The sequence below is a fragment of the Phalacrocorax aristotelis genome, chromosome 11 (genome assembly GCF_949628215.1).
Source record: "Phalacrocorax aristotelis chromosome 11, bGulAri2.1, whole genome shotgun sequence".
In the NCBI taxonomy this organism is placed as follows: domain Eukaryota; kingdom Metazoa; phylum Chordata; class Aves; order Suliformes; family Phalacrocoracidae; genus Phalacrocorax; species Phalacrocorax aristotelis.
Window position 1 is genome coordinate 3,643,847 of NC_134286.1, and position 23,217 is coordinate 3,667,063.

General features: G+C 34.6%; 1 protein-coding gene across 1 annotated transcript in view; it reads right to left on the reverse strand.

The window, feature by feature from the left end:
* Window positions 1-484: 484 nt before the first annotated feature.
* The window catches only part of CHM (CHM Rab escort protein), a 71,929-nt gene continuing 49,196 nt past the window's right edge, over window positions 485-23,217 (reverse strand). Inside the window, exons 10-15 of the mRNA XM_075106654.1 lie at window positions 18,156-18,260; window positions 17,229-17,292; window positions 16,188-16,284; window positions 11,583-11,675; window positions 8,015-8,181; window positions 485-2,609 (exon numbers count right to left, since the gene is read on the reverse strand). Coding sequence (XP_074962755.1) covers window positions 2,403-2,609; window positions 8,015-8,181; window positions 11,583-11,675; window positions 16,188-16,284; window positions 17,229-17,292; window positions 18,156-18,260 — 733 coding nt within the window. The 3' untranslated portion in view covers window positions 485-2,402. The remainder of the gene's footprint in view (window positions 2,610-8,014; window positions 8,182-11,582; window positions 11,676-16,187; window positions 16,285-17,228; window positions 17,293-18,155; window positions 18,261-23,217) is intronic.

A 23,217-nucleotide genomic window follows, 5' to 3' on the forward strand; every position in this document is an offset into this window, starting at 1 on the left:
AGCCTAACCCTCACTTTGTATGCTTAAATCATTTAAAGCAAGAACAAAAAGCAGTTCAGTGCATGACTTCTGTAAAATACAAAGATCAACACTCTTATCTACTGCTATTGCAAGTGAGCTATTGGGTACTCAAGTACCATAGGAAAAACATTTTATGTTTCCATTCACCATACCCACGAGACATGAAAACAGTTTTTAAGCAATCAATGTAGTGTAAAGTCATAGCCTACAACTTTCAGATTATTCCCTCTTATCTAAAATCAAATTTGCAGTATTTCCAAACTTTGCTTTACATGGACACGAAGCACTAAGATGGTACTTTATATAAACTTGCTAACTGATACAAACACAGTCACCCACATAAACTTCCATCTTATTACAGATGTCGACATGATGAAAGTAGACAACAGAATTATCAGGAAATCTCAGCTCAGCTAACAAATGAACTGCTTTTCTTGTGTAATTGAAAGAAAACACACTAAAATGCACTTGCAAGCAAACCTTTAATTTTCATCAAATTATTTCCTTGTAAACATAGAAGATGAAAAATTCAACTATGATCCCTATTATTGAAAGACAAACAGGAACTAGGTCCTCCACTTAGTTCTTTTACAGAGCTGTAGATGTTAAATACAATTAATACACTCATGCTTTCCAATACAAGTAAGAATTACAGCTAAATGAAGAGGCAGCCTGCTTATTACTATATATAAATAACTGCTCAATCACAAGCATCCAAAGATAACCATTGTTTAACACTGTAAACATTTCAACCACATATTTTTGAGGACTTTGGGATTATACACACAATGGTACCTATCCAATAAACAGGGAATGTAAACACTAACAAACCAGTCCGTGAAATGCAAATTGGACAATGTATTATGGTGCAAGACAAAGTGAAGTTAACTGTTCCAGTTGTGCTGTATAAAAATAAATAAATAAACCTTTATGGCATAACACCATTTTAAAGGCAGGCCCATGCACTGCGGAACTGTACAAAACCCTGGATATGTCAAGTTCAGGCAGTGCTGAATACTCACTATTCAATGGCATTTTTTATTTATGTACACTATTTAAGCACTGCTAGAACTATATCTAAGTTAATGTAGAATTTTAAACCCTGACTCATCAAAATTCACTGATCACTGTATTTAGATATACTACGGATCTACTGGGTGTACATTTTAAGGTCAATCTTTAAGTAAATGCTAAATATTTTTCATCATCTGAATATCTAATTTCAAGCATTGTTCAGAAGAAGTGCAAGGTTATCACGGTCATTTACAACAGCTTTCTCATTTTGTAATTTTTCATACAAACTAGGCTTATAAATACTTCAATAAATCTTATTATATAAACGCTTTACGATTTATCATTACAAAACGCGTAATTTACAGCTATCGCACTATTTTTAATCCTATTAACCAGGATCAATATAAACCTTTGGAATTACCAGTTGAACCTTCTCCCCACCATAAAAAAACCCTCAGTTAATGATCACCTAAACTTCTCAGACACCATACTTCAAAAAATTAACTACTGGCTTATTAAATGCCCAAACACTGCAACAAATCCAGGGAAACTAACAACAGGTATGCTCCGTTAATGATTTTAAGTTTTGTTGGGAAACTAGCATTAAGTTTAAATTGTGCTGTTTTCCTGACTGCAGTAAATCAAGTCACTAGTGAAAATTTGTGATCTATTATATCGTATTAAAAAAAAAAATTGAATGTAGTAGAGTTTCATGTGAGGAACATCTACTGGATTATATTTATTTCTAAATGACAGCATCAGTTTCAAAGCCATACAAGAAATTTTCATTATACACATTAAACACGACATCTGTTATACATTCTAAAGCCACTCCAAAACTGTGAATATTGATGCCTTTAAGTTCCAGCCATAAACCCACTTTGAAGGACAGTCTGTGAAGCTCACCTTCAACTGTATAATTAGCACAGATCCAATGATTTTTAGTGGAACTGTGATGCGTTGTATCAGAAGATCATCCTCTAACTGGTAAGCAAGCTTGCACTTTTCTTTTGATTGGTTTCGACTTGTTGCCTGTTTAAACGATGGAGGATTCCTTCCAAGATGTAAAACAAAACCAAATTCTCTCAACAAATCATGAATCCTATTTTAGCATTTTAACTTCAAATGCTTTGTTCTATGTTTTTTATTTAGCTACAAATACCCCTGGATCTGGTGAAGCTATGACTATTTAGAAATGTCTCAGCTATCAATGAAACTATCTGACAAAGAAAGATTATTCAAGCTAAGGACAATAAGGCAATCGCAAATAATACAGCTATGATTTTTTAAACCTCTTTTTCTTACCCTTCCTCCCTTACATTTTAGTTTGGGTCAACCTCCTCTTCTACTAAAAGAACACAGCTAATTCATTCTTCATTATCTTCTTTCTTAACAGCAATACTACCTCCATTACTGCTTTCCTCAGCTGAGGGTTCAGGTTTTGTATCTGGTGAATTGCTGAATCCAGACTCTTCTGGCACAATCTCATCTTCATCATATATAATATCTTCTGGATTCGGTGGTGGTGGGCAAAATTCCTCTGTAGGAAACATTTCTTGGAAAATAGTCTCAGCCTATTCAGAAAAAAAAAGCATAAAATAAACTTCACCATGAAATGTAATACCTTGCAGCAATATTTTACAGATATTTAAGATTACTCTCTGTTCTTTCAAATCAATAGCGATTTAAAACTTTGACAGTATTGTACACACATGGGAAATACATTCCTTCTTGCAGTCCTCAAAAAAGAAAAAGCAATCTATCCTTTTACATCGTTCTACTATAAAAGTCAGAGCATAGGGCTTTTTAAAAAGTGCTGGTCATTCTACATTGTATTGAGACCCACTAAGATGATTTTTTGCAAGCAAAATTATCTTTTCCTCTATCAAAATATCCCTAGCTTCAGTCAAATGCGAAGTGTGGGAAAGATCTTGCCTCTTTCCAGAGACAATAATCCACTTCACATAACAAGCAAACCCAGGAAACTGTTCGTATGTACAGCTTACATCACATCTATACGCGTTTCCTTCTTAAATTTAAGAATTACAAAAATAATTTCCATTTCTGTTTTTCTGAACAGCTCTAAACAGCTCGGATGAGACCTATTCTAATCCAATGGAATATTATAATTGAAAATATATGCATATTTGTAGACATTTATAATATATTCAGAAAACATGGCTATCATTTTAATGTATTATCTGCGTACAACTACGTGCAAAATTGTGCCTTTCTGAAGAGAAAGTTGTATAAGCAACTTTCATTTAGATAAAGACAGTTACTCTTTAACATATAGCTCAGGGATTTAATTCACAATGCCACTTACTCCTCATGCCATTGAGGTTTAGAAATTAAGTACATACAAAAGGTCAAGGTTTTTGACCACTGCAATGAAAGATGTTAAAAAGAAACGTGTTCTAGGTAACATCAGGGTAGTTGTTACTACAACATGCAGAATACAACTACACAACCTGGGAGAAAAAGAACCAAAATAATACCATCTTAGAATTCTTGAGAACCAGACACTTTATAAAAACAAAGGAGGCCAAAAATCCTTTAAAAAACCAGAAGAACGCAAGTAACTTTGTTAACTACTGTTAAACAGTTTTACATGTTCTTGTGCAAATAACCTATCTATAAGCTTATAAAGCTAAAGACACTCAGGAATTTATTTACTGAATCAACATGCACTTCACATTTCTATAAAGGTTTTTTTTTCTGAAGTCCTTAAGCTTCTAAGGCAAACGGAGACAACTCATGCAGATCACAGTTATGTTTTGGGCTTCTAAAAAGGCAAAAGGAATACTGCGTCTCAATTTTGTCTATTCAGTAAACTATGCCCTAAAGACGACCTGTGATGAGAGCTCCCACATAGGCAAGAATGCATTTAATCTTTATATTCACCAGACACTGCACTGAAAAAGCTGACAGTAGGGTCAGTTAATGCCAACTGCAAAGGCTGATTACATGATGCGGATTCCTGGACAAGCGGGAATTGTTTTCAGATTAATACATCATTGAGCATGTACCAAACAGCTTTCTGTGATAAACTTCACTGCCCACCTGCTGTGGATTTGTATCACCAGCACGTGGCTGTAGGACTCCATTATTAACTGCTTAAATGACCCTGTCTACTCTCAGTTCAATTTAATTTTTCATTCTGCTTCCTAAATTTCACTCTTCCATACCCATTTAAAACTGTTTACATCTATTTACATTAGTATCACAGACCGGTAAGGGCTGGAAGGGACCTCTGGAGATCATCTTGTCCAACCCCCTGCTTGAGCAGGTACACCTAGAGCAGGGGGCACAGGACCATGTCTAGGCGGGGTTTGAATATGAAAGAATATACAAAAAAATTCTATTCTCTACTTCAACCCCATGGTTTTGTAATTTGAAAACCTTGCCTAGTACTCCTAGGGGGCAAGGGAGTACAAATATCCTACAAAAAGTTTACAAAACTAAATTTTTGAAAGTAAGAGAAAGATTTTTTATTTCAAGCCTGCACTTGTCCTTGAAACTCCAAAAATATACTTAAATTATTATATTTAATAGAATATTGAAGAAAGTTGTCATATTTTACACTAAATATATGACAAACTAGAGCAGACAAACATTTCCTATGTAGTTCTCAACAATTATTCAGTCTCCAGCTAGTCAGCAAATATCCACTTCAAAAATGGTCAAAGGATTATAAGGCTCAACACGGAAAGAAATCCTCAGTATGTTATGTAGGACATGATGACATTGATTATAATTGAACAATTTAATGGTATAGAGTGCTTTCAGGTCTACCAGTTTTTTAAGCTAACCTTATCCAGCTGAAGTCATGCTGAATAACCAATAATATTAGCAGCTCCTTCATTATAACACTTTGATACTTATCGTAACTAATTTAGTAAATAGTTCCTTCAATATTTAGTAAAGTGTACCAGCTTTCAAGTGGGTAGGTTGGAATTAAGCGTTAAGACAGAAGCATGTAAAGCACCTGCATACTCTAATAACTGTTTGAAGTTAAATAAAACTATGTTTTGTTCCTGTTTTACCATATCCCAGCTACACACCTTGATGGCATGCAGGCAAGCTGTATTGGCTTTCACAGCAACTGTTACAGAGAACGCCACCAAACTAACAGTAGTTTGAAATACAACACACTTGAATAACTCTGAAATCCTTCCAGATATAGACAAAAAAAGTAACAAGTTATAGACAAATACTGGCATGACAATTTTAATGCTTCCTCTTACGAACATGAAGATGCCCCGTACATCTGAAATACTTGAGGGAACACACTAAAGAACGTGATAATTCACGTCAGGTTGTAGCAGTGAAAACACAGAAAACTGGAAGTCAGATGCTTTACACGGCCCATGCGTATAGAATTTGAAGGAATCATAAATAGCACTTTACATTTTATTTAGCCTCAGGGCAAGTAAATGCAGACATCAAAATGAATTCAGTATTATACTTGGAATTTAAAAATAAATTAAAATAAAACAAGAATGACGTCATTTGTATACTGAGCTGTAGATGGATAATCGTCTGTAAAAGCTGCAGTGTCTTGCCTTCTAATACAATCAAACAGCACAACATATAGAAGTTAGTAATACTAATGGTAATGAAAAATAAATCATGGGAAGTATCATTAAAACAGTAAACACAACTGATTAGAGAAATTAGATTCAGCTTTGCAAGCCATCTCCAAGACTAATACGCACAGTGGTTATTTGTGTGTTCTTTTTTAAAGTGTGCTGATCCTTTTTTTTTTTTTTTTTGTAATATTTTGTGTTAGGAGACTTCCATCCCATTGTTAGGAAGATGGAAGTGATTTGGGGGCAGAAGGCACACCAACTTACATATATTTCCCTCCTCCACTTGTCCAGAAGGTACCTGCATGCTACATAGGAAGGGTGTATTCTAACTGTGAGTCCTGCTTTATCTTCAGCCTGTTCTTCACTTTGTTCTGACATGCTCCTCACTTTCATTTACCCTTTCGACTTTTAATTATGGCCATGTTTACACTGAAATATTTTTCACTCTAGTGACCAGTAGTTTCAAAATTTAAAATAGGTTCCAAAAAATGTAGCCTCTACCTACTCTTCTGAAAGGCAGTGTTTTAGGCTCTTGGTTGTTTCTCCTCTGAGATCTTCTTGCTTAACATCTATCTCACTGATGGTCACCACATTTAACACAAAGGTTACCTACAGCACCTAGAATATTTAAACACAACTTGATCTATTATACCATTACTCATTGGTAAGAAAAAGAGCTCTTACGGTAGTAAGACAAAGCTGAATGCCACAAAAGGGGGCTAGCAGAATTAGAAATAGGCGGGTTTAAGTGTACTTAAGCATCTTTTAACTTGCACTGTTTTAAACAACAGTTAAAAAAATGCCATTTAGAAAAGAACTCATTTACAATTTTAAACTGCTACCATAATAATTGTCTTGCATTATTTTTTGTCTTTACAGTTCTTTACTCTCTTGGGAGGCAAATGGTTGCCTTGTGAAGCACAATGAAGGGTACTATTAACCCTTAATAATACCATTCTGATGCTACAATTGAGGCTGTGTCAGCCTTTCCACTTCAAAATTCTTATTTTTAAAAGGTTTATGACTTAGTCATAAAAAATCATGCAACTGGTTAGAAGACAGCATGCACATTCTCTGAAGATGGCTATTAAACAGATCTAAAAATTACTAGCACCAGATAATCCTACAAAGATGTAGAAGTGTTCTCACATTAGCTCTGAAAGCACCCTGACACCACAGGGACTGCATTTGTCTAAAAACTTACACATTCCTTATCAAGGTGGATCTCTGAATGGAAGAGCAAAGGAGACGCATTCCTGTAGTTGTCTTTCGTTGATCAAGCTGTAACCTACATAATCGCATGGTGTTCTTGTCTCCTGCACAGTAGTAGTGCACAAGGCACAAGGAGAGGTATGATATGAAGTTCTTTGTGAATTTCTATGTACCTACCCTTGAAGATCTGGTGTCCCTGTGTATTCTGCCTATTGCTGACACAGAAGGTGACTATTTCACGATCTCTCCATCTACCTAGTTTTCTTTAGGGAGCTTTCAGTCTTCATCTCCAAATTCAAAGCACTAGTAGTTTGTCTTAAATTGAGTACTGGTATGGTATTACTACTAATAGGCAAGTTGCAAGTGGTTCTCGGTTCAGGATTGTACTTGGTAGGAACTAGATATGTAGGCACCCAAATACTGAGAACTGAAATCAGAACACAGTGTGATTTGGTGCCAAATACTATCTCAGGTCACAGATAGAACGACATTGCCCTCAATTCCTTCAGAGACACAATTACACCATGATTTTTTAATATGATGACATTAAGGCAAAGAGAAGGTAAACTGAGACAGATAGCTTAATGTATGAGATTAATAATAATGCTGGGGTGTTTTCCCAATAGGTTTTAGGTTTGTGACTGTGTCCTGCAGGTATTCAACTACCTTGATGATCGTTCCAGCTTGAACTGTAGATAGGCTTTCCTGACCTTTGATTTGTACTGCTTCTCTACTACTATACCTCCTCCTTAACCTTACAAGCGAAAGACTATATATTTTGGGGACTTATCACCTATTTTTCTGAATTATTTGACAGTTTTTCCTTTCCACAGTATTAAAGCAAGTAACTATTCTACCAAGATCATCATCTTCAGGTACTGCTGCCTTCTAGGTTCCCTCTACCTGTTCAGATTAACTATCTGCTACTCCTAATGCGAAAAGGTCAGTTGATATAGTAACAAGTTTCCTCTGTTCTCAATCCCACTGACATTCACTTTGCTCATTAAGTAAGATTTTTTTTTTTTTATATATGTTTAGCTGTGAGGTTTTATAGCTCTATTAATACTAATTCCCTAGCATAAAGCAGATTAACCCAGAACAAAAGTCGACTGTATTGGACTTCCTTAGGTCTTTAAAATTAAATTTCTGCAACCAAAATAATTGATCTGTCCAACCTGTTTGACAGCACAGTCATTTCCTAAAGCAGAGTCTGGTCCAGAACAGACATAAACATTTGAAGGTAAGCCATCATATGAATTTTTGTCAACTCCTGAAGAATCTCTCATGTTGAAGTAGACTGCCCAGAGGACTCTAGGTTTTTCCAGTTCTTCATTGTGAGTTTCTGAAAAGAAAAAAAGGTGTTTCCAGTAATCAATGTTCATGTGTAATAAGGGCAAGATGGAATCCAGCATACTAGAAGTCAGTTTATTAACATGGAATTACTGTGATAAAGTTGGTTTTTTTCCTTTAAAAAGCCAATTAACTTTACTTTCCATTCTTGTCTGAGGCAGTCTTTCATCATACTTTACTTTTCCTTTACCACCATAGGTATGTAAACTCTACCTATTCAGTATGCACTAACCCACACAAGAACCAATTATCACCTAAAAACATACAACCAAGAAGCTTGGTCTAAATATAATGCCTTTCCACTTCACGTTATCTAGTTTACTCTGGATAAACTCCATGAGCATATGACGGTCTGAACAAGTCCTCCATGGGCTGTGCCAACTTTGCACATATGCAAAGATATTTTTGATGTATACTTCTCTCCCCGCGCCCGCCCCCCCCCCTTAATATTTTGTCTTTGTATGGGAACTCTTCTCATAACAGACCTCTGTGTGCTTTAAGATTAAGCATCCTCATGCCAGTCTAAGGAGAGTAACTAATCCTCATGGTTTAAATAAAATAAATTTTGAAGAAAAATTCACAAAGAATACCTCCCCCCAAAAGTAACTGCAGGTAAAGCATTACCAAAACCCAGAAGTACTCTATTTGAGGTGTGTGTTATACGGTGTGTAGAATCTCTAAACTGGCGAAATACTGCTAAATGAAAATAAATGATTAATTTATACTAATCTACGTTAACTGAGGATTTGTACTGTGCTACAATACTCATTATGAATACAAAATGATCATAAACTACATCTTGTGTGTTCATTACCTGTACCTTCTTGCAGTTAACTTTGCACATTCATATAACCCCTCTGCACACAAGCAGAAAAACCTCTGGGAAGATGAAGGTCACTTTTTAACAGTGCAGAATGCAATGGAGGAATACACAACATAGATTCTTAACTTAATAGATACTATTTGTTTGGTGTATTTCCTGTCCCCTTTTTGGTATTTTACCTCCTCTAAAATAAATGAAGCTTGTAAAAGACCTTGTGAGATTTACTTCTTTCCGAGAAAGAAATTTCTAGATAACAACGGCATTCAAAACAGTATTTTAAAGCAGTTGAATTAGAAAAAAAGAGATAAATCTATGCTATTCCTTCAGTATCTTTTTATAACTGTCAAATATTTTTAAAAAAATAGGTGCTAACCATACTGATCAGTTTGAAATCTAAATTAAATTCATCAGCCTGTGAAAGTCTGAGCCTTAATACAGGGCAAGATGCTCTTTAATATATTTAAAAGTTCACATTGCTCATAAAAGTTACTTCTTCCTCATTTAGGCAGGAAAATGAATGGAGTCCTCTTCTCCAGGTGACTTTGCCTCTTTGACCTGCCATGGCCCAGTGCTCACTTTATCTGGTGATTCATTTTCAATAACTCCAACAGTATTTGTTCTGACATTTTAATTAAAATACGACCACTACCTCATCCTGATGATAAAAAGGCCTATGTGTCAGTGAAAACTAGCTTTTCAGTGCCTCAGTGCACCTGAGGACCCCTATGATCACAGAGTTTCTACAGAAGAATTTCAGTCAGGTTCTAAACAATATATCATTTCAAAACTGGATCACTTTTAACATTAAGATTAATGCTACCCCCCTCAAATGATTAGAAGACACTGAACTGCAGGCTAATCTTTTCTTCACCAATTGAGCCTTCAAAACACATGGTACTGCCTTGAAAATTTAAGGCACATGTTAAATATTAAAAGTTGGAAATCAGTGGGCTTTAAATTGACAAATATCAACATAAAAAGTGTTTGTCACTCTCCAGTCTAATAAAGTTTTCTATTTACAAACCCTAGTTGCATTCTGTATATTTGTTTTGTAAAGGCTCTTGTACTACAAGCCTAGTAAAAAATCTACATCTTTGGGACATCAAAGATGCCTTTTCTGTAGGCAAAAAAAAAAAGAAAGAAAATGCGAATTATTTAATACTTTATTTCCTAATAAAAGCAATTTGTTGTCCAGTAAAAACAGTAAGATATTTCTTTTTCGTTGGTGGGGGGGGGAATGTAAAAACGGAAAAGAACACAGAAAAACAAAATTGTGGAAAGCTGAACTCAACCCTTCATGAAACACTGTTCTTGGCTACAGAGCACTGAGAGGAAAAAAGACAGATTGCACACATAAAAGACTGCATTTATTTTATTAAAGGGAGAAAATTCTACCTGAATTCATGTTATGCCTTATTAATAAAGCATACGCGCAAATATTATAAGCAAACCAATTATCAATATTATAAAATAATTCCACACTTCCTAACTTGTGTATATACGAACATGCACACTTCCACTGACAGCTAACTAGTGTTTTCTCATAGAACGACTATGATATACTGTATTTAAGTATAAGCACACTATATTTAAAAATGCTTTCCCAGGGTCAGAACACCACAGCATCTTCTGTGTGCACAGTACCTATTCTGTGAGCATCTACCAAAAATATGATTAAATGCAAGATCTTGGGATTAAATATCAAAGACTTCTGTGGTACTAGCTCAAAGTATCTCACGGACAGTTTCTTTCTAGGCAACAACTGCTTTGTCAACAGCTACTTTCCTCTGGGACTGTGAAACTGTCCATCTTGAGGTCAAAGTTCATCAAAGTAGCTGGCAACGTTCCCTTGCATTTAGGGCCAAATAGTTCATTATTGGAAATTACTGAAAATCTATCTTCCTGACAACACTGTGGTGTGTAACAACTTTATGCTTCCACTGCTTAAAGCAGAATCCAGAGAATTTTAACTAAAAACAGCAAACAAGGCAGCACCTGAAGAAGACAACAGGAGGATGAATAACAGTCTTCGAATAAGAGAAGGCAAAAGAAAATAAAGAAGTTTATAACACTGAGCACAACTGGCAGCTGAAGGAGAAAGAGAGATCACCAACTTTTGGGGTTTTGATAAGTATTGTTAGGGATACCCAAGTGAAAGAAATCACTAAAAACAGGAGAGTGTGAAAAAACAGATTCAGAAATACTTAATTCCACTACTCCACCTTTGAAAGACATGCTGAGAAGCAAATGTGTTTCCATGAAAAAGAAAGCATATACAATTTAAAAAGTCCTAGACACTTATAGCCATGGTCCTTGTATACTGAAGTTAAACCACAGCTGAAGAAGACTTGGAACATTAGACCATGAAATACAAAAAACCTGACATCTGTCTAATCAATCTCACTCTCAAAATAGATTCCTTTACTTTGAGAGGCTGATATCTAAATAGCAGCTCACCATATGCTGACTCTGATGACAGATTCAGATGTTCGGTAACAGATACTTTACTTACAAGGGTAAATTATATTTTCGCAAAATAATCTCTTAATACTTCATTTATTTATTCTTACCTGTTTCTGTATTCAAATTGAATAACTTCTGTACCACAGGCTCTAAGTCTTCCCTAGCAGTTTTAGTTGATGGACAGGTTAAATGGACTAGATCTGTTAAAAGAGAACACAAACTAATTACAATCATGAATTCACAGATATATAAATATCATTTACAATTTTTAAAAGGCACAGCAGACTTTTAGAAATCACTGCTCATATAAATCACTTCCTTTAACCCAGGGAAGTATTGTGTTATGGAAATACAGTATATATACACCACAGAGAAATTTTCTTAATACATCTCATAATTATCTCTCTCTTCCATGTATCTTGGTAAGATGGAAGTGTAACTTAACAACATCAGCAGTGCAGACAGAGTGTCAGTCTATGAAAAGGTGTCTATTGGTACCCAGAAAAGCAGCAGCAAGAATCTGTATTACACGGCATATTTGCTGTTAATGACCTGTAGAACCCCAAGAACATTCTATCAGTGTTAGCAGTTGAATAGTTCAACAACATACTAAGCCCACAAATATCACTTTCATCAGTACTCTCCTTTAAGAGCTAAATTGGGACTGAGTGGGAATTTGGAAATTTGCCTACTCACAGTTTAAGCCTGGCTGTACAGGAGTAAGTAGGAAACTATCTTTCTCCACTGAACTAAAAAGTTTGAGCAAGACTTCAATTTCTTTTATTTTACTAAACAGTAAATAGGAGATGAAGTGAATAGATGCATGTTCAAATGGGCTGGCAGTTAAATATTTCTCTCCAACCACACAGAGAATGGAGAGCAGTGGGGAACACTGTCGTGTTTTGACAAACTAGAGAGAATTTAAAGATAGGCACTGCTGACTATCAGAGAACTGTTCTGCAACGTTGGTTATGACACATGCAATCCCTTGGTACAACGTAACAAAAAAGCTCTACAACATTTTATGCATCCACCTTCTTATAGGATGGGAGAACCAAGTTTTGGGTTTGGGTGTGGGTGAAATTAGGTTAGGCGGGCCAGTAAGGATTTCAAGTATTTGATTTCAAGAGGTGCCCTGTACACATCAGAAACAAATAGCAGAGTACAGCAAACCCATACTGGAAAGAGATGACATGAAAAGATTTTTGACCACAAGAACACATTTGTGGAACTGTGTAATTAATCAAAATTCACCTTACAGCATGGACAAATCAATGTCACTAAATCTAATTTTGTATTTGAGAAAATTCAGTTTTGCTTGAAAAATGGAGATCTGATACTTAGATTTCTTGCTAATGTACTTGTTTTCATGAAAATAAAGTTGCTAAATAGATTTCTCATAGAACATACTATTCCTTTATTTGTTCTCTTTTGCAAACTAGTGAAGTTATTGACTCCTTAGAAAAGATGCAGCTCTTGACCTCTTTTCTGTTCCGTTGGTCTCCATCCAGATACAGAACTAGCTACTCTGCTGTTCTCCCATCTGATTTTACATCCATTCATTCAGATATTTAAAAGCCTCATCTTAGAGCTTTTTATGAGACCACCCGAACGGACTCATTTGCTACTGAACAGTTGTCTGGAAACTTATCAGCAGACAATTATCTGTCAGAGACTCATGAAGTTTAACATACCTTCGTACAATGTTGAAGCTGATTAACTTTTTCTTCATTACTGTACATTTCTGATCAATTTAACAGCAGTGCATAGCTGTGACGTTTTTCTCTTTCACTCTGAAGTCTAGCTATATTTGTGTCATTATTTACCAGTACATCACGTGTATCTTGAATGATTTCCTGGCCACAGTTATGCCACACAAAGTTTGACACTGACTCCAGAAGGACCAGAAATTTAACCCTTCATGCTCCTCTTCTTTCAGATTGCACACACAGAGATTATATTCAAACATTAATACTCTTTTTTTTTCTTCACCAAAACCAAACCTTATGTCTAAAATGAATATGTACGGGGAAAAAAGTAAAAGAAAACAGGTGGTGATAATAAAAGTCTCCCTGTAACCTTAACTGTTTGCAACCCTAAACACTAATACAATCTTTTCTTTCCTCAGAAAAAACCAGCTACAAATCACTAAAGTTCACATAATATACTTTCTATAAAATCTTTATTATCTTTAAGGTTATAGCTATGAGTCACAGTCATCAGTACGTATTTTGATTATATTTGATTTACTCAGGTATAACTGCATTAGTTACAGTGGTTGCCAACATTTGTCTTCAAGTAATTCTTCTAGCAAGAAGAACGATGAGTTTAGTTCATGATTTCATCATTACGGTCTCAATTTTTAGGGCAAGTGAAGGAGTTTGGTTCCACTCAACTGGCAATACAGATTATGTGCCTGTCATTTATGCAGTGTGATCAAAGAGTAGATGTATTTGTATACTTATCTTAAATAATTGTTTGAAGGAGAAATCAGTCAGGTTAAAACCCATTTACAGATAATGATGTAAAGGTTTTTTAAAAAATTATGAAATATGTCCCATAACTAGGACTCAGCTATACCTAAAATACAACTATATTATTTCAATACATGAAGAAAAATTTCATTAAGGAATGTAGCACCTTCTCTTCAGACACTGAAAGAATTTATGGGAAAAAGTAATTAACAGAAACCTTAATTTTTCAGCACCCCAGAAACTCTCATGGAACTAATAATTTATATCTACTTGAACATCAATCCTTCTTTAATTTAATTTCCTGCAATATGTATTTTGTGAATCCTTAAAGTAGAACAGCTATTTGAAGGGTAAATATTAACAATATGCTTTATAGCACTAAGTTCTTAATTACAGTGCTGGGGGGTTTTTTCGTTAATTAAGTAGGAAATAAAACTTTGAATGACGTAATCATTTAGTTTGCTCTCCTTTCATATGCAAAGAACTGAGTTCAAGCCTAGGTAACAGTAAAATAATCTGGTTATTATTACAGATACTTATTTTTTTGGTAAAAAAAAAAAAAAAGCATTTGGTAAAAAAAAAAACAACCTCTAATTCTGTTTATCTTCCATAGTGTCCCAAGCTGCTAATCGATTTAACCAAATTCAGAAGAAGAATTTGGAAAGAAAAATAAATACCCGATAAAAACATTTTGTTGCTCATCTATTTCAAGTTCACATAAAATACCAGTCATAAAGCTCTGTACATAGAAAACTGTTAATGGAAATACTGGGGCATCCCTTCCAGAAAGGTCATCTCTCAGATGTTTTTGGAATCACAGAATCTAATGCAGTTGATGACAATAAAAAAAGGTCTTAAAAGAATTTTTGTAACTTTACCGCAAACGTATCATGATGCAACTCCTTCCCTCCAAATCTCATAATGGGACATAGCCTCACCTCCACCAAAACTTCCAGAAGATGAAAAGCCCCCAACCATAGTGTACTTCAGGTACTTCGATTTAATAGTTCAGCTAAGGTAGTCCGTTTTCAAAAAAAGCCGAACAAACAACAAACTACCAGTAAGATTCACGTGCTTTAGAATTTTCTTTTAATCTACTAAAGGAAAAATTCATTATTGTGTAAGCGAAAATAAGTCTATTAACCTACCTATTAATTGTTCTGTATATGCTGATTAGGGAAAAAGCTGAAACTGCAGCAGAAACAGGAACAGATGCTCCAAAATATTCTCCTAGACATCATACTGAAATATACCTGATGCTTGTACTGAGAACCTATCCTTACGAAAACAAGCATCTGTAGCATTTTTTATGAGGCCACAGAGTCCCATGGCATAAAGATACTCTTGAATTTTAAAGGTAGTCTGAAGGAAAAAAAACCCAAACCCAAACATGCAGCCATGTTAACCATGATCCCGCTCTTTTGCTGACAAGTTTTTTCCAAAATTATTTGACAAAATATTTCAGGTGGGTTTTGGCCCTTCAATTATAGTGGTAAGAGAAATTCTTGGCATGAAATTTTGTTAGAATTTTATTAGAAATGTTATTTCTAAGTTTGAAAAAAAAAAATCTTAATATTTTGACTTGAAGACTGTGCAATCTTAGCTAATTACAGTGGAGAAGCAACAGTCTGCTAGAGCTCTCCACTAACCTTATCTGCCATTCTACTAAATCTTCAGGTGTCTTAAAACTCTTGCATAACAAACAAAATGTGGAACTCTAGTACTTTTTTTATTAAAAAAAAAAAAACAAAACAGCAGTCATAACAAAAAGCTCTTTTTTGGTGCTATTTTATAATTACTGTACAGTAAACAGACTATTGTCCCAGTACTAACAAGACTACAACTATCAAGCTTCTAAATCACATAAGTGTTAAAAGGGACATTTGATGTTTGACCCATTTGGAAATAAAGAATAATATACATTATTACCTTTAAAATAACAACAAAACTTTAAATAAATAATTACCACATGTAAATTTTAAAAAAATGAATGCAACAAGAATCTTGTAGTATGATTCCTAAGCCATATGAAACAGCACACAACTGCTATAGAATGAAGACAACGGACTACTACTCTTGTCTGCTGGTAACAGTAACCTAGTACACGCTGTTTTCTCAGGTAACAGCCTGATCATTGTGCTGCAGAGGAACAATACACACATATTTTAAATCTTGTTTCAGAGTTGATAGAGTCAAAGCAAAAAAATATAGTTAAGATTTCATATACCGTGTACTTACAAGTGTCCTTCATACACGTCATGGTTGAGGAACACAACTCAATGATGCAAACTGCTGGTTTTCCTAGATCCACTGGAGGCACTGTCAAAATGGAAACCTATCAAGCAGAAAGAACAACTTATGTGAAGCACAGAGTAACATGGATGATGACGCAACCAACACAATTCTGAGTGAAGGTGAAAAATAACTGCAGACATTTATGCAATTTTGTTTTCTGGCTTATTAGTAACAATTTGTGCAATCAATCCTGCAGGATTTGAGCATTCAAGAATTTCTACCAAAGTTAGTAAGACCACCTTTGTTAGGAATGAAACAGAAAGAGAACCTCTTATCACAGCCCCTTCCAAAACGATGAGAGTTTAGAAACTCTGTTGGGAAGAGACTGTAAAATTGTTTCTGAACACTGGGCAGAGCACTGTTACGTGAGAATGACTGGAGTACTTTTATGCAGGACTGGTAGTAGCATGACTTAGGAAGAACAGACTTCTCTATCATATATGTTTCTATTTTGTAGATCCTATTTAACCTGTAAGAATACAGGAAGCATACACAAGAAACACTTAACACACATTAATCTCCTTTAAAATTAAAGGCTGCAAGGGCAGATGAAGCAGAATAATTGAAAGGATCTGAAACTGTACAGTAAGGACTTTGACCAGTAAAAGTGAATGTTAAGAAAAAAAAACAACAAAAGAATTTTGAACAAAGTTTAGACAAGATAAATAATTAATAGGTAACAGCATACTAAGGGTAACAGTTTATTGGAAAGCAAGCAAAATTAACTACCTTATAAGACAGCAGCTTAGAAACTCTGTTTAATTAATATAGTGCCAACCAAGTGGCAAAACTCAAGTCCTTGAATTAAAACAAAATAAAATTCCTAATAGTTTTACAGAGACTAAAAAATTAAACACCTATCGGCAGAGAGATGATTAAAAAGCTGATTCAAGCAGAAACAAAAGCATGAATTAACCCCTCCCAACAGCTAAATATTAATAAATACATTCATAAAGAGACAAGTGATACAAAATTGATAGATACCTGCTGCTCTGCATCTGTGTTTAGTACAGACTGATCTGTAATGAGCACTGCTCTGGAGATCTGCCTACAATTAAATCAAACAATTATGACATTTCACAAAAACATAAAAAATAGCAATTTGGATTCATAGTTTTGGCTATACCAATCTAAACATAATACTGTGGAAAGACTATTAAACATATAATCTTTATTAATATGATTGTTAGTGGGATATTTTGCCTGTTGCTAAAGTAGGGACACATCTGGAACATTAACGAAGTATTTTTCATGACCAAAATAGATGACGAATAATGATCCAATGCCATTATATAAAATGGCTTGAATATCCTACTGATTTTTAAAAAATTATTTTGTTTATTTGATCGAGATTAGTAGCAGCGTGTTACAGGACTTTTTACGTTCCAAATAGCATAGGACACTTTGGATTAAGGGGAAATACACTAGAGCGGAGCTCCTGAATGGAGATTTCTAATCCTCCATTGCCTATGATTATTTCTGCACTGCACCTATTACTACAGTTTGGCTTATCTCATCTGCAATATTTTGAAGACAAAGGCAGTATATGTCCAATGCTTTTGGCAAGAACAACAAAAATCAGCGAAAACAATTACTTAATACTTTTCTAAACCTGAACAAAGTTAAAGTGAAAGCAGCAATAGGCAAGTCCACCTTCCAAATACTTTTAAATAAATTTGAAATCCCTAATGCACTTAGAGCTATTGGGGTTTTTTTATAAGGAAAAGAGGAATCTGCACATAGAAAGTATAGAGTATGCCCTCAAATATATAGAAGATAAAAACTATACACAGAACTAAGCTGTACTGCAAAGATAAAACAGGAGACAAGAACCTATTAAGCTTAACTTGCAGCGTACTTTATACACTATTATTTGACACAATTTACTATGTTTACTGTTTCACTACATACCTGTAGCGCACATTTCTACACATGATCTCTGAAAGGTAACTATCTTCCACAATGAAATAGTTAGCACTTATTCTTTGTCCAAAATGATCCACAATAGCTTTGCATCTGTTAAAAAAAGAATTGAGCCAAAATAAGAAATTTAGGTATAAGGTAACAGAATCATGCCTAACTTTTCAAAATTGAGTTATGTAGCACATCGTTTATATCTTTCAGGTAAGTTAGATACACATTTCTTTAACATGTGAACCCTAAAACAACTCAACTGAAATGGATAACTAAATCCTAGAGTTATACATTCTACCTGGTATATGCTAAATATAAGCTAATAACACTGGCATTTGATTGCACGTGAAAATGGCATACATTCTTACCTCATGATACATGGAAAAGTAATACTGTGAATAATTTTGTAGGTGCTACCCTATTGAAGTGTTATTTTTCCCCAGTCAGCAACTTTTACCAAAGACAAGTTTATTTTGACAATAATATTTGACAAATTAACTTGAGACATAAGGAAAAATCCCTGCGAAATGATTGTATTAGACTGCTCCAAAAGAACATTTCTGAGTTTCTAGATTTGTGACTGAATACACCATTTATCTCTAAGTTGCACACAGAAGGATTAACTAAGTCACACTGATTTAAGAGCAACACAAAGTTCTTGATAGATACTGTTTGTCTTCAAATATATACAAATTCTAACACAAACATGTATTTATCTGCCTCAGGCAATACTTGGAAAAAAAAAAGTAAAAAAAAAAAAAAGGGAGGGGGAACCAACCAAGACCCCCATAAAAAAATCTGAATGCAAGCAGGTCAAAATAAAATGAGAGTAATTACAAGTTGGGACTTGGCTATAGAAATTTTCGAGAGTCAAGTGTAACACAACAGACTAACACTCCTATACATGGGACAGAAATGCAAACCATATGAAGAAGCAATTTAGAGAGCTTAAATGAAAACAGGATACAAATTTCAGATTTTAAAGGGGGAAAATCTTTATGAAAGAACCTCAGACTTACATATGACATACATGAAGCCAAAGCATACATATGAGAGAAATAAAAAGGAGGCTGCATACAGACACTAACTAAAAACAACATCTCCTGCTCATTCCTATGGGCCACGATCTATGTCCTGTTCAACTGCACATATTTTCCTCAAATTGAGACATTGCAAACAATTTTAGAAACCTGTACAGGTTTAAAGAGCTCGTGACTTTACAAATGCTTTCCCTCTCTAAAGCGCAAACAACATATGTGCACTAAAATTTCTTTCCTTATAGCTTATTTCCATATCCTAAGGAACTTTAAGACTCAGGACTGATTTCTAAAGCAAGATTTTAAGGTTTTCTACACTATCAGAACACTGACTGTAGAAATAAATAAAGTAAATCAGCTTTACTTAACTTTGGCTGGGTGTATGAAAGTTACCTTATTTTTTTAAAAATGAAATTCTTCTGAATCAGCATCTCAATGTTTCAGTTTACTTAATATATACAGGATTCGAACAAGTAAATTCTCTCACACGCATTTACACACACACATGCGCATATGTGCACTTGAAAACATTAAAAGAAACAAAAGGTGGCCTAACAGAGATAGATCCCTTACAGATTTAAATGTGTTTTACTATAGTGGCACATTAGTCCTGCATCAGTAAATATCTGACATGCAAGTTATGCCTCACAAATAAACAGCATTTCTGTAACTTCAAGTTATTCATTAGTTTCTGTGATCAAAATGATCTATAAAATTAGAGAACTAAACCTAAATAAGTAACAGCCATCAGCCACCACTACCTTTATTTAGTAAACCAGTTGCTTCTGCAGTCTGAAATGAGAATTGCAAAAGGGTGCACACAAGGCTTATTTACAAACATAAGAGGTTAATGACAACTAAACATGTTTTTATAACACCAACTTCTAATGCTGATATCATAGGGATCTCAATACTTTATATATACCTAGATTCAAATTCAACAGGTAACTTGAAAACAGTTACTTAAAAGTCTAAGCATGGTTTAAACATGTAGTATTCTTCATACAGCTTCAATCACATTCTATTCAACATGTGCTTCACTTGCAACTTTACGAAGTTTTTTCTTAACATTACCCTGATTTCATTCTCCAGTGCTCATTTTAATACTGCAAATAAACAAGTAAGTCGAGCTGCTACTGTTCATTTCTAATTATAACCTTTCTTATTGTTTATGAAACAATTTCCCCTACCACCCCCCTAAACGTTATAGAAGGGGAAAGGTTGATTAAATGTCATGTTGCATCACTCAAAGCCAGCAAAAGCAACTACACACTTTTTTATTTTCTTGCTAAGTTTTGTTTCCTCTCCTTTGTTTAGGAATAGCTATCAGGTCACACGTTTGATAAGGTTTTAAACAGAAAAAGAGATAGCACTTTTAATTTCAGCCTCCACTTTACTTCAAAGAATGATGCTGAGAAAATTTCTTTCAAGTACTGCTTCCAAATATGGAAAACACTTATGCACTGACATTATCAGGTCTCTGTCATCTGATATGTGTTGGGACAATGAATCATACAGAACCCTCCATTGACCTTCTTTCAATGTGTCTAGATAAAAGGATGAAAATTAGAATCCATCTCCTTGCAGTGCCACGAGTTATAAATGTACTTTATAGGGCTCATTATCCAAACTAATGGACTAAGGGCGACATCCTTGAAATGGACTTACCAGCACTGACAAAGCCAGTATGCAATATTTCAAGAGAGATATGTAAATTACTATGTGTTTGCTATACTTTTTTATTACAGACATATAAATTTCCATTCATCATATCTTTTCCATTTTTGAGACAGAATTAAGTAATTGAAAACATATGTAAAGTGTGATCAACATAAAATGCCTACCATTATTATTAATGCAATCCACGTAATGCAATTCATGTAATTTAAGATACTTCAAATTTTATCATATGTACCCAAAAAGTGACCTACAGTAAACATCGAGAAAACAAACAACAGAAAGAAAAATATTTATCATACATACATTCAGTGTGCTTTTTGCCTCAACCTAAGGAATACGATGTGGGTTTTATTTTCTAATAAAGCATCAGAGTTCTGTCAAGAACTCAGGATATTCTGCATACGTATTAAAGCAGCAAACCTAATCTGATACAGCATGTAAAAAGTAGAGATTTTCAAGTGGATTGCTAAAACCTTAAAATAGTTATGCCTAAAAGTTTCTGTGCTTCACACTGTCTTCCCTGAATCTTATTTTCTTGAACTACAAAAAGGGCTATAGTAACATCATAAAAATAATTGCATAGTTGGGGATTAAATCTTCTGTTCTCTGTGTATACAGTTATGGGTAGTAAAAAAGTAAAAAGGCAGTTCAACTAGATATTGAATGGGTTATTCTCTCCAGCACAAGAAAAAGAAGGTTAGCCAAGTCTAGAAAGGAGTTGGAATGAAATTTGGTGATATTTAGGGACTTCAGATTAAACTCTGAACTACCAGCAAAAAGTCTGACAAGAAAACCAAGGCTGTAGCTATAAGTATAGATTTTCCTTACATGTACTAAAGCAAGAATACTAAAAATAGTGAAAAAATAACGGCACTAAGATCTTGATAAAGTCTGGAAGCCTACGGAAGACGCCTATAAAATAGTAATGAATACTGCACAATTTTACTAAATTTCTACTGTTGTGAGTTTAACCTATTTGTAACCAAGGTAAGCTGCCTCTGAAACTACAGAGACAGCTGTAGTGACAGCGAGGTATGGGTTTGGCTATTACCAATTACTATTAATGGCCTGTTGACTCAAAAGCTCAGTAACTCATAAATATCCTCATTAACAATTTGATGGCTGATTTTTATTAGGCAAAACATCGAAGCCCAAAGTCAAGAGAAAATAAGAGCTGGTGCAGGAGGAGAATACACAGTAAAGAAAGATAACATGAAGAAAGAAGAAGAAAGTGAAGGAAGTAGTGAGGATCTTAGGAACAAGCTGGATAGCTTGCTAAGGAAGGCTCTAAGGAAAAGACTTAGCAAGTAAGAGCGGTATTGCATTCAGATGAGAGAAAAGAAAATAAAGAGAAAATAATATAACTGAATAAAAACATACACCTGGTTCAAAGAAACCTAGCTTTTGAGAAACATTTTTGCTATGGTGAAGAGGATGTTTGAAACTTCTTAAAATTATTAGGGGGAGAGAACATTCTAAGATCATTTTCATTGCAGAAAATACTCTTTAAAAATCCACATTTTATTCTAGGCTTCATTATTTTCATCATCTCAAAGAAGTCTGACACTTCCCTGATCTTCTATACTGTTTTGTTTACTTTTATTTTCATGTAGAAATGCTACTTGTTACAATACCTGCTTTCAAACTATGGGAGACTTAAAAAGAGACAACAGCATCAGGCAGCTCTGAGGAAAAGGCAGGTGACTAGACTTGGGAAGCTGAATGTGATGTGGTGTTGCATCTTCAGCTTCAGATCATACCATTATTAAAATACCAATGTTTTTGGAATAATGGAAGTCTGGTAAAAATATTTCAGTAATTCTGCACCTCAGAAATCTACCCTTCAGTTTTAAGTGAAGGTGGCATAAACGCACTACTAAAGCAGCCTCATAGACTAAAAAGGACACTTGAAACCTATCTGGAACCCTGAGGAACTTATTACACCCAAAACATAAAAGCAGGTTAAAGGAAAAGCAACACTCCACTTCTTTTAGAATACATATAACCTTAACAAAGAAAACATTTACTTCAAAGGTCTTCAGAATGTGCAAAACAACTTGGAAACTGGGACAACCAGCACCACTGAACAGTTAAGATCTCCACAGAGTGGTGTTTGGAAGTTGCTAACAACTAGGAGTTTTGTCCCTCAGAAAGAGCAAGTTAACTATTTAAACCTTATTGGAGAATAAAGCACCCTGTAGTAAAAGTTCAAATATTACTGTTAAAAAACCCTACGGTTTATGAAAGGGACATAATTTCATTTGCATGTGAATCATGCACTTAAGAAACAACACACATGATGAAATACCATCACATTTGCATCTTCAAATCTAAAACTATGC